Raw genomic sequence first — 13601 nt, 5'->3', positions numbered from 1 at the left:
GACAAACAGACATGAGCCAACTCGCCCCACACATTAAACGTCATGTGATGTTTACTGTAGTGAACCAGGGACCAGGGACCCTGTACTTTCAAAATATAGATTAAAATATAAGTTCCCAGAATGAATTAACAAATATCTTATAAATTCTGACTAGTAAAAACCGTTGAAATGAATAATATATATAAAAAAACACACACATGTTAAAAGAACCTCGTTAGTACTTATAAACAGTGAATTTGTATAGACCATTTGGGATTATGTAGAATCACTGATTTTCAGTGATTATGTAGAATCACTGATTTTCAGTGATTATGTAGAATCGGTAAAATCATTAGTGATTATATACAATCCCTGAAAATTACCAGCCATTTTTAAAATATAATCACTGAACATTTTACTTATTATTTTACATATGATTTCAGGGAATATCAATAAAAAAAATCAAATGATAGACAAATTATTTTACATATGATTTCAGGGAATATCAATTAAAAAAATCAAATATAGACAAATTTATTTTTCTTATTCTCTTATTCCTTGAAAGTTTAAGTGAACACCACCAGAGGCGGATTTAGGGGGGCAGGGGGGGGCGGGCCCGCCCCCCCCCCTTTTTGGGAAAAAAATTGGTTGCTTATATAGGGAATCATTGATGCGTGACTGGAGCGGCCCCCTCTTATGTCAGTCAATGGGCCCCCACTTATGTAAATTTCTGGATCCGCCACTGACCACTTACCGTTATTCGTTAAACTGTAATTTTCGGCTTCTATTTGCGTAAGTTAAAATATTGCCGTGATTCGTCAAAATATCCTTATAATGATTCGTCAGAAGTCGCACATAATTAAGGTAGTGGTGCCTGCAAAATAGCTATTATGACGACTCTGATAAAAATGTCCTTATTCAAGTCGGCAAAAAAGCATATTTCTATAGAACTGGCTATTTTACAGGCACCTGCAATACAGTGATTTCTTTTGCAGGTTCTTTGTAAAGAGTAAATATTTACTTTTAAAAAGTACGTAGAAAATGTGCACTGTCATCATAAAGAATCAAATAATTACTTACATACTAGCAAGTACAGTTAAGTAAGAAAACAGTTAACAATATTTGACACACATATATCATTTAAAAGCATTTTATCAGTCAAACATCACATGACGTTTAATGTGTGGGGCGAGTTGGCTCATGTATAAATAACTATTAACACTGATTTATCATGAAAAGGAAAGAAAAAAAACAGATGAAAAACATTTAACATCCATTTGTGGCAATGAAATCATAACTAAACATGTGGTTGAAATTATTTTTAAAATCAGTCAGTGACAGTCTTAATGCTACATGTATGCATAAGAATAAAATTTCATAGTGTTCATTGCATCATAAATTTTATAAAACATTATATAATATAACAAAGTCCAATAGCTTCAAAAATCAAAAATGTTTAAATTAAGTTATAGCATATCGACATGACTTATTCGGTTGCGAAGTTCTGTAAAAACAGCACGAGGAAAAGCATTGCGTGAAACTAATTATGTAACAACACACTTGGACTATTGGACACGATCGAATGGATGGAAAGGTGTATTGGCGAATAGTAAGAAACACAATATTTTATTAAATCATAAAAATAAGATGATATGGTTTGATTGCAAATGAGACAACTCTCCATAGATTAGACCGTTGGTTTTCCCGTTTGAAGGGTTTTACACTAGTAATTTTTGGGGACATTTATAGCTAAGTACATTTCCCGTTGGTAGAAATTATCTACTAATGTTCCAATGGGAATTTGTAGTTGCGAAGGGAACTTTAAATTTCCCCTTGGGAACTTTGAATAAGCTGTGGTGACAACAGTGACACCAGACTCAGTAACATGTTGGAACCATGATTTGGGGAAATAGATTTTTCTAAGTGTGTACGATCACTTGGTAAAAAAATAATTTTGTTATCTTGGAAAACAACACAGTCAGATTCGCCAATTCTGGAATGTCACATTTGTCCCGCACAGTGTCGCTTGCTGTTCGGAGGCACTGTGTTGAAGACTGCACTTTGACTTCTTATGGTTTACTTTTACATACTGTGACTTGGATGGAGAGTTGTCTCATTGGCACTTATACCACATCTTCTTATATCTATGCACAGCAACCTATAGCCAGAGCTGAATGGCATTATTCTTTTAGTTTACAAACATATATCAAGCGTACGATATGGTATAGGATTGGACAGCTTTCAGATCTATGATTGACAAAAAAGACATGGTAAATATTGGTCCTTTTTCTTTTCAGCGTCTACAAATGACATTCAGTAAGATTAGAAAGCTACACAAGGATTTATAAATTTAAAATTCGCCGTGCAGTATGAAAGATCAGTAGGAGTAATTTAGGTCAATAAATAGAGATATTAGAACTCCTTTGTTATTCAAAGTATATTGATTTTGGAAGAACTAATATGGTAAAGGAGAAAAATTTGGTTTGGTCTCTTGTGAAGAGTTGTCACATTGGCAATCATACCACATCTTCTTTTTTTTTTATATTGGTTTAATTGGACTAGCAAAATCTAATTTCTAATAATCAAAATCAATTAATGCTCTGAAATTTTATTTTTATCATCTGAGTTCTGATTGTTCCTCTCGTGAATCTTTTTTTTTTTTTAGATTTGGAATTATATGAATTCGGATTTGCTAAAACATTTACATATGTCGGTAAAAAAAACAAAGCTGAGACGCCTGACTCCAAAACCCGACGGACAAAATCGAAAAATGAAAAAAAGACAAACTTTGTTTTCAAAACCATCTTTTGCTTATATAAAAAATATAATTTGAAGATCTCTTCTGAACAAACTTCTTTGAATACTTCCAGCATCTCTTTTGCATATTCGATTGTTTCTGTTATTTAAGTTGACGGTGCTGTGACGAAGCCGTATTACGTAACCCATCTTGGATTTTGAAAAAGCAGATAACAATCTGAAATCGTTAATGAAATGTGCAATTAACGAGAGTAGTGTGTAGTTCATTTCTAAGACTTTTCGTTTATATATAGATGATTTTGTGTTTTATCATATTTACGACTGTATTTTACCCAAAAAAAAATAGAAATTTTTGTAGATACATTTTTTTCGACTTTGTCACATAGGGACATAACTCGGATAAAGTGCTTTTTATAATATTATGTATAAGTAGTGAATTAAACCATTTTATTGTGTCGCAAAAAAAAAAGTCTGGTAACTCCATTTTTTTCTTTTTCTTATCTGAAATCATTTTATTAGTATACTATTAAGAGCTATCTTTTCATATTTTCTATTGCAGATATTGGGTTTTCGTATGGAATCTATACAAAATCTTTCAATATGTGTTTCAACTCTTTATACCACTATTCCACATACTAAACTTAAAGCTCGACTGAAAGAACTCGTCAGTTTTTGTTTCTTCAACAAAAAGGGCACTAGACGTTTAAAATATCTAGTTTTGGGCAGAAATTCAGCTTACTTTGTGAAAAATCATACAGAGTCAAGGAAAAAATACACCTAAGAGAATACCACTGCCATGCTGGACTTTTTAATTGAAAACATATTTGTTGAATTTGGAAGTTTGGTCTTCCAACAGCCTATTGAAATCAAAATGGGTACCAATTGCGCTCCTCTATTTGCAGATTTGTTTTTGTATTCCTATGAAGCAGAATTTATCCAAGGGCTAGTACAGAAAGGAGAAAAGAAATTAGCCCAGTCTTTTAATTTCACTTTTTGGTATATTGATGATGTACTGTCTCTTATTAATGATAGATTCATTGATCACTTACATTTAATATATCCAAGTGAACTTGAAATTAAAGATACTACCGACACAGATAAATCTACTTCATATTTAGACCTTTTTCTCGAAATGACTACTGATGGTAGGTTGAATACCAAAATTTATGACAAACGCGATCATTTTAATTTTCCTATAGGCAACTTTCCATTTCTGTGTAGCAACATCCCAGCGGCACCAGCATATGGAGTATATGTGTCTCAATTGATACGTTACTCTAGAGCTGCTCAAAGTACGTTGATTTTGTTGAACGAGGAATACTGCTTTCTCAAAAGTTGCTAAGACAGGGCTATGAATCAATCAAATTAAGGTCATCACTCAAGAAATTTTACGGTTGATTGGCCATTTTGACAAAAGTGTGTCAGAAATCTTTTTTTATATTCTTCCTCAGTCATAATAACCTTCCATCATTACCGAACTGAACAAAGAAATAACACGACGGGTGCCGGATGGTGCAGGAAATGCTTACCCTTCCGGAGCACCTGATTTCACTACCGGTTTTTAGTGGATATCGTGTTGTTTCTTATTTATTATTGATAACTGTTGATGTAAATGTCTTTTGGTTTTTCCAGTCTTTGTTTACTCCTTGGTTTTGATTGTTATGGTCTTGCACAATCCATAGTATGATAATAAAAGCCCGGTGACACATACATTTTTATTATATTTTGTATAAATTACATTTTCAGAAATTATTTTAAAAACCTATGGATTTGTATTAAGAACACCCCACCCCCCAAACCACACACACACACCAATTCTACCTTAATACAATCATATCATTGAATCTTCAAAACCGCCATGTGCAAATTATGCTCAACTAGACTAACCTAAACAAAATCACTTCACCCGATACGACAAACGTTACTGCCCGTGATACCTATTGTATGTAAAACTCCACTAACCTAATGATCTCATCGTTTGTTGTGTCGAGGAAAATTTTCCTCTTTCACTAACTATATACCAGAATGTATTTTGTAACACATAGATTTATTACGTCAAATACTTGGAAGAAAGATAATCATTTAACCGGTTAACCTACTGTTTATGAATGTTTATCATATACTTAGCATTGATATGATAGCTTTTGCATATACAATGTATGTGTAATGAGCGGAAGTACACAAGCCATAATTTCCCACCCGGGCTGATAACCCATATCAGGTGCATCTCGTGCACAACACCCATAATAGTGCCTCTCGTGCAAGTTACTTCCGGTGTTTCCGGTATCGGTTGTTTACTTTTCCATTGTGACGTCAGATGTTTTTTATGACGACGTCAAAATTTACGGGACTTTTGTGGGGATAGTTTAATACTTGCTAACAAATGCCATTGACAATTATGAACAACAAACATGGAGTAGTAATGATCGTAAAACTCTTCCAAATTTTCAATGTTTCAAAATGCCTCTATAGGAAATGTTACCATAAATATATAAGGAGTTAATGATGCTGTTGTAGAACAACTATAGTATACTTGATTCATAACTTTAATTTTCTTTATAAAGTGTTTGACTGTTTTAGTTATTGCATTAGTTTATTTGCCTTACATAAAACTATTGTCGGAAGTATATGATAAAGCGATTAATACATGGCCTTTTCCATATCAGCCTGGGTATCATCCCTCGACCCATATCAGCACCTCGACTCCGTCTCGGGCTGATATGGGGGTCTCGGGATGATACCCAGGCTGATATGGAAAAGGCCATGTATTAATCTCTATGTATTAAACTTCATGCATTCAAGATAAGCGTTCTTATTTCTTTTATCGATTGCGTTTTACCAAAAAATACCATTCCCATCCTGTTTGTTCACACTTCTTTTTCCTTGGTGCCTTTATTTCTTATTGTGTTGCATTGTGGATACAGGCTTTAATTGTTAATGCTTAGTTTTCATAACAAGGTCTGATTCTCAGGTTCCAAAACCATTATTCAAAGTTAACTGTATTATGTGTAAAATGAGTGTAAGGTGTTTATGTCTGCCTGTCAGGTTCGGCTTGACTTGAGCTCCGGCATTTTCATGTTTCAAATGTTCGCGTTATGGTTTATGGGACACAGTTGTGTTTTACGTTACTACATGTATAAGCAATATGCAGACTGTATTTGGTGTAGTGAATATTTTTTTCATATTACCGACTTTTTAGTCTGGATATAATATTTTTTCTACAAGTTGTCTTTTTGTGTTAGGGCATCCTGTCGATGAAAAGATGTAGATGTTCTGGTTCTTGGAACATGGTAAACAGAAAAGAATATAAACGACGGAGACAATATAATTTTAAAATATTTAATTACAAACGTAAACAAACAAACATTTGAAGATTTGCTGGTACAACATTCACCAAATGGTAGACTACTGTATCAATTAGTCATACATTACTTATGCTGATTCTAAATGTGCTGAAAATACAAATTTTGCTGTTACCATAATCTTTTAAATTTGCATTTAAAAAAATTCAGAACCCATAAAACACAATAAAGTTTCCTCTACGTAATGTTTACGACAACATTACATTATTTGTTGTGTCAGTTGTTGTTGCGCGTTTCAATTCGATATAATAAATCTTCCTTAAGCACTCTGTCTAGAAATTTGAAAAATGAGTCAACTAAATAAACAACAAACAACGCTACCTCTAACGATTGTTCTTCAATTTTGCATTGCCTGTTAGTTCTGTTATATCAGTATAACAACTTTTCCTTCTCATCATCGAAACATCTGTTAGAGCATACATTTTATGTTTGATACACAGTATATTTAAAAATGCGTTTCTGAATTTTGTAGAAATAAAGTTATATATGATCGGATTAATCGCACTATTCATATATACTAACACTCTAGGAAATGTTTTTAAAAGTAGATAGCCTTCCAGCTGTAATGACATAATGTTTGATTTGTCTGCAAATATCAGCCACAAACTAACAGCCCTCTGCGGAAGGAGACAAATAAAGAACATGACTACAACCGCTAGCATCAGTTTAACCATTTGTCGCCTTTCTTTTAGAATTTTTTTGGCATATCTATCTGCAGATAGATTGATGAACTTCTTGCGTTCTCCTAAAGCCTTGCAGATTTTACCGTAGAAAAATAGAAGCATGATAAACATGAAACAGAAAAACACAGCAAAAATCAAGATAAAATAGACTAACTGCCACATATGATTGATTGGCATTCGACAAACTTGGATTGGTGTTCCATCGTGGAAGTTTGAATCTCGGAAAACAGGGATGAATATCACTGGTATGCACACAAATATTGATACTGCCCAAATAATCAGTAACTGTGCACCAATGTTATGCAGTCGTCCTTTGTCATATTTCAGTGGATAGCAAATTCCTTTGTAGCGATCCAAAGTAATTGCTAGAATGGTCAGAACACAGGAAAGTGTTGTCACCTGCTCCAGAAATGGAACGATCTTGCCTGAAAAATATAATAAAGAAATATGTAATCGATTATTACTTTGCATCTTATTTTTCCTGCAAATTATTCGAAGGATCATGTAAAAATTCTGTTCCGATCAATTTCTTATATTGTAACCACATCACTAAAACAACCTGTCAAATCTTAAAAAGGTTTTTCTTTGAAGTTTAATGTTGTCCTTTAAATGTCTGTTTTGTTGTTTTCTTATTAACGTATACCTTATATCTGTGACTGTACCTGTTATTGCTTTATAAGAAGATACATTTAAATTTATGACTGAAACAAATGAACAAACCAGGAGGAAATAACAAACATCATTTGATATTGATCAGAATGTGAGGTCTTTAGAACAGATATTCTTAGTTTATGGCGATGATTACAGTCAAGGACACAGCTTTGATTTCTATGGCGAATCTTCATTAGCAGACATGAAATAGCATACGGAGGCTTCAAAATCACTTTACTGTACATAATGAATAATAGTATACATGTAACCCACCCCCTTCACGTCGAGTATTTATTTTACAAGTATCTATAATCTTACTAGAATAAATTATCAACACTAGATCAAATAACAAAATTGTCTACATCACGAATAAAGGCTTTCGAATTGTGAAATATTTTTATGAACTTAAATTTTGAATGAACTCATCAGATAAGGTAAATATATATTATCAAAATCGGTATTACTAGTAATAAGACAAATCGGTATGTTATAAATGTGTAGAAGTGAATAACAACTACTCAACACTCTGGTCATAGACTAAAAATTGACTGCAAGCGAAATGTCTGAACTGAATTAAACTATCCACATTGGAAAAGTCTGAAAATTGACTCAAAAAAATAAAATTTATTGTTCAGTCTCTTAAAAGAACTGTTTCAGATCAACATTAAAAGTACTTTTTTTGCAGACGTATATTTAGATATACAATTGTTATTTTACAAATGAACACTTATCAGAATTAAAGAACGTTACTTTCCATTATTGATTTTGAGTAAGGATTTGATGACTCCTGTTTTCCTATAGTCTAAATGACGTCACTGGTGAGTCTTGTGTGGACGAGGCGCGTTCCTGGCGTATTGAATTTTAAACCTGATGCCTTTTGTTAGCTATTGTTCAAGTGTTTCTTTGGTCTAATATGTTCTCCTATTTGTTTGTATTGTAGTCCTGTAATATTATGTTGTCATTTTAATGTTATATTTAACATTGCCATTAAAGTGCAAGGTTTGGCATGCCACAAAACCAGGTTCAACCCACCATTTTTTCTTTAAAGATGTCCTGTACCAAGTCAGGAATATGGCCATTGTTATATTATAGTTCGTTTCTGTTTGTTTTACATTTTAACGTTGTGTTTCCGTTGTATCGTTTGTTTTCTCTTATATTTGAGTGTGAATTCACATTACTATCAGACGTGTCACGGTACTTTTCTATCCCAAATTCATGTATTTGGTTTTGATGTTATATTTGTTATTCTCATCGGATTTTGTCTAATGCTTAGTCCGTTTCTGTGTGTGTTACATTTTAATGTTGTATCGTTGTTCTCCTCTTATATTTAATGCGTTTCCCTCAGTTTTAGTTTGCTACCCCGATTTGTTTTTTTTTTTGTCCATGGATTTACGAGTTTTGAACAGCGGTATACTACTATTGCCTTTATTTATTCATATCAATATAATTTAATGGTAAATTTAATCTCATGATAAGGGTCATTGATACTTTCTATTAAGAACATTGTTTTAAGAAATGCACTATTTTGATTGACTAACACTATTATCAATTGATCAATTAAGAGATTTCAATAGAATACTTTTTGATTCATTCCCGATCTTTTATGATAGAAGGGGGACGAGAATTAAGAAAAAATCAGTAATTCATTAAAGTGAGGTATTTTAACAGCTAACGCGTCGTCTAACCGTGAACGTCACATAAACCTCCCCTACCTCTCATACCTCTCCTAAATGTCTATGATGGTTTCAGCAAAACATATTTTATCGTTTACTTGTTGTGGGATGAATTAAATTATGATAATTATTTTAAATTAACAGCTGATATCTCAAATAGGTGTCAGCATCAATATCCATAAACATAGCAGTCAAAAGATAATTAAAGAATGTCCTCGGGTGTACGAAAGTTAATATAGTGACAATATTCAATTACGTTGTTCACATTCTAACCACCTAAACTGACTGATAGTTCTTTTTAGTAGTTTTTTTCTCATCCCTTAGAGGACTGGGTTCTGTTCTTGTTTGTTAAGTATGATTAGTTTTAAGGAATATATTTATAATTTGATCAAGTAGATTTACATAGTATGTCTTTGGTGATTACCAAAAAGATCAATTATCAACTGAGTGACGCTTAAACTTGGTGTGCCGTCTAATGCGTATTAATTTCTTCAGGACCTCCGTTAATTTACATAAAAAGAAAATAATTTAAAGAGTAATGTGCTAAGCAGAAACTGCTGTTTAGATAATAGGATGATATGATATCATATCATATCATCAGGTTGAGCATGCTTGCAGTAACTACGGGCATTATATCTGCGACTGTACCTGTTATTGCTTTATAAGAAGATGCATTTAAATTTATGACTGAAACAAATGAACAAACCAGGAGGGAAATAACAAACATCATTTGATACTGATCAGAATGTTAGGTCTTTAGAACAGATATTCATAGTTTATGGCGATGATTACAGTCAAGGACACAGCTTTGATTTCTATGGCGAATCTTCATTAGCAGACATGAAATAGCATTTAACATTAACATTAGAGTTACGGTTCCGCAGCTAACCATTATATGAATACACTGTCTCAATAATGTATACCCCACAATCCTTTGGTTATTGTTTATCATAATTATTGTAAGATTCTGGTGATGTAATTCAACGTTTTCTGAAAGTGATCAACCAAATGTAAACTTCTTTATCATCCACCCCACTAATTTGTTCTTTTTATAGCCGACCGTGCAATGGCTGTATAGCCAGTCAAGATCGTTAAAAACGTCCATTTGTTTGTTCTTTTTATTCTAATAATTTGATTTTGAATGTAACGCGTCTTCTGATTGGTTGACACTTTTTTGTCTATCAGCTCATTAACATAATTTTGTCATGTGACGTGACCTTGACGTCATGAACGTTTTTTCATGATTTACTATCGCTCAAGATAGAATTTAGAATTAGATTATAAAGATGACTGTAATATTTTTCTGCCTATTCGAAATAACTTTGAAAATATGGTGCACACTTTGAAATAACCAGTTATGCAGTGTGCACCAAATTTTTAATATTATTTCTTCATAGGCAATTCAATAGTCATCCCTTAAATAGATAAGCTATTAAACAAAAAGGTTTATAATTCAAATGACAAGAACAACGTATGCATTTGTTGGATAAGTTCTCACTAATGAGCAGTTACATATAAGTAATCATAATGCTATGCTTACTCATTAATTGATAGTTATTTTTAACATCAGAGACTAATTGAACTCGAAACAAAGGATATGTTGGATGACCATATATAATGACGTATTACTGATCAATGTTAATAGTCGAAATAATAGATAATGAAGCTAAAGCTAATTATCTGAAGAGGAAGTTAGTATGAACAGTACTTATATAATATTAGCTTCTTAACAGTTTATAGGAAAGATCAATTCTATATATTTTCTCGATTGACAGGAACATTAAATGTTGTGTAAGACAATACAAGTACTGATATGGAAATGTTTAAGTCATGCTTAACATATTTAAAAAAATCACAGATATAGTCTAAATAAAGGCAATAGTAGTATACCGCTGTACGAAAGTGATAAATCGATTGAGAGAAAACAAATCCGGGTAACAAACTAAAACTAAAACTAGAAGACCAGATTGCAACTCATTTAATGACGAACAATATCCTCTAAATTAAGTTCAACTGATATAGATTTAAGCAACTATAGGTCACATACATGCCCTAAACAGTATGTAGAACTTCAACCTATAGTGAGGTTCAAAGGGCCTCGAAAAAGCAAAATATTCAACATTTCAAATTTAAAAATCAACAGCTTAAATCATTAAACAATGAAAGAGAAACAAATATGATAGACATCAAGCAGCTGTAACACAATAATAATAAGCTCCTGACTATAGGGACATGCACATATACAGGTTACAGATTTAATATATTTACAAGTGCTCATCCACACTGACCCTGAACAGTTGAAGTAATATCGCATCATAAGAACACGCTTTTGAAATAGATTGAAATGCCTTAAATCACAAGATTGGTACGAAGTATAAACACTACTTGCTTAATTTTAAAGACAAAATGTGTTAATATCCTTTCTGATTTTGACCTTCTGAGTGAAACAAAAAAAAATACAAGAAGACTACAAAACAAAATAATTCAAAGAAATTCAATAAATTTTGAATTTTGCAATAGAATAAATTAAAAGAAATTCATTTTTCAAAATTTTAGGTCCTCAATGTTCCTCAACCTCGTACATTTAATATTTTTTTCAAGTGTCACTGGAGAGCCTTTTGTAGACGAAATGCGCGTCTGACAAATACAGATTTAATTATGTTATCTATGGTGAGTTCAGTTCTAACTAAAGGGTAGGACTGTGAGACCAAGGTACTTACATCATTAGCTTTAAACTAAGTTAGAAGTGAAAGATAAAATTGCAAAAATACCGAACTCCGAGGAAAAGTTCTTTAACACATGTCAAAATCAAAAGCTCAAACACACGAAATGAATTGAATACAACTGTCATATTCCTGAATTGATACAGGCATTTTCCCATATAAAAAATGATGTATGATATCTCGTGTTCTTTTTTTGAACGCCCATCACCTTTTTCTTCTCAGATTGCGGTCTCCAAAAGTGTATTTAAATAACAGACGGAAGCAAATACAAATAATTGTGCAATATTTCCGCAGAAAATAATAGTGTCGGGATAAATGCGTTTTAAAATAAGTTCACTTCTGCAAGCTATTTACAATTAACAAAAACAAGAGTAGGGTTAAAGCAGGTTGTGACATAGATGTATTGATAATTTATTCTCTTGTTTCGTATGTCAACGTATTATTCAACAAACTGTGATCTAAACTATCGTTAAACAAATCTATTAAGACTTTTTTTTTAAATTACGGAAAATAATTACAGAGTATCTGGTGCAGACAGATTTGGTACAGTTAATGGTATTAAGAGATCTTAACTTATTTGATTTTTTTTATATACTTACACATTGTTTCTCCAAAATACCAGACTTCCTTAGCAAAAAGATCAACAGCTGCAGATGGAATACACACCAACAAAACAAAAAAATCAGTTATGCTCAAGTTCACAAGAAAATAATTCATCCGCGATCGCATTGTTTTGTATTTGTAGACGATAACTATCACATTTAAGTTACCGAATAGTCCAAGAAAAAATGTAAGTCCATACATAATACTTGCGACAATTACAATATACAGTGGTGGTTCCGGCATTACAGCAGATACATTATAGTAAGATTCTTCGACATATGTAATATTCTCAATCCCCATGGCTGTTGCGAGTTAATACAGGCTAAGTTATTGCAGTTTTGAATTCCCTGAAATTTTGTGAAAATATACCACTTATTTTTGCATTCACAGAAAAATCAGATTAACAACATCCCTGGACAATTGCTGTAAATTTCTTCTTCAAAAGTTATCATCAAAAGAAGTGCTCGTATTTGATCAAGATTTTCTTATTTTTTCGTTTTAGATGGCGACATCTTGATTCACGTCTTAACTCATCAACTTTTCATTGATTTCTGTCACTTACATATTTACATATCATTCTGAAACTATCGATCATCGATGTGTGATCGTTGATATTGTCACTTTGTAGAATATTTACCACTATCATTAGCACACCTCTTCAAATCAATTATACTTAGTACCTGGTCAACTTAAAAGCAATAAGTTGAAGAGTTTTGAAGAACCACGTATCTTGCCTGCGAATGCAGCTGTCATTTTAAAAGTGTTATATTAAGTGCCAAACAAATTCGTCAATTTATGAGTAAAATATGAAATTAAAAAACAAAATTATGCAGATGCTCTTTTTAGGTTAATTCTATCAAAATGAAGGTTGGATGTAAAACGTAAAATTTTAAGTTCATTGTTTTTTGCAAAATTTTAAAAAGATAAAAGATTATTTTAATAAAATTTTGCTGCAGACATATTCTCTTAATCACAAAGTTGACCTAAGAAAAAGGTTTATAAAATAATGTTTGAAAGGTAACTATTAAACTTATAATAAACTTAATCCCAGACTATAACTTAATAATAACTGCAACAAAACATAAGTCCTGTTATCATAAACATACGGAAAAGGGACTTAATAAAAAATATTTAAAAAATTTTGAATCAGACATCATCTCTAAATGAAAA

At 32.2% G+C, this 13601-nt stretch overlaps 1 protein-coding gene across 1 annotated transcript; it reads right to left on the bottom strand.

Moving 5' to 3' along the window:
- Window positions 1-6074: 6074 nt before the first annotated feature.
- LOC143059130 (orexin receptor type 2-like) lies at window positions 6075-12969 on the bottom strand. The gene is made up of 2 exons (XM_076232618.1): window positions 12428-12969; window positions 6075-7206 (listed from the first exon to the last, which is right to left on the bottom strand). Exons 1-2 carry the CDS (start codon window positions 12729-12731, stop codon window positions 6422-6424), a joined length of 1089 nt encoding a protein of 362 aa, XP_076088733.1. The 5' UTR covers window positions 12732-12969; the 3' UTR covers window positions 6075-6421.
- Window positions 12970-13601: the final 632 nt, after the last annotated feature.

The sequence above is a fragment of the Mytilus galloprovincialis genome, chromosome 14, assembly GCF_965363235.1.
Source record: "Mytilus galloprovincialis chromosome 14, xbMytGall1.hap1.1, whole genome shotgun sequence".
In the NCBI taxonomy this organism is placed as follows: Eukaryota; Metazoa; Mollusca; class Bivalvia; order Mytilida; family Mytilidae; genus Mytilus; species Mytilus galloprovincialis.
The sequence above is the reverse complement of the archived record's forward strand: the minus strand, read 5'-3'. Positions and strand labels throughout refer to the sequence as shown.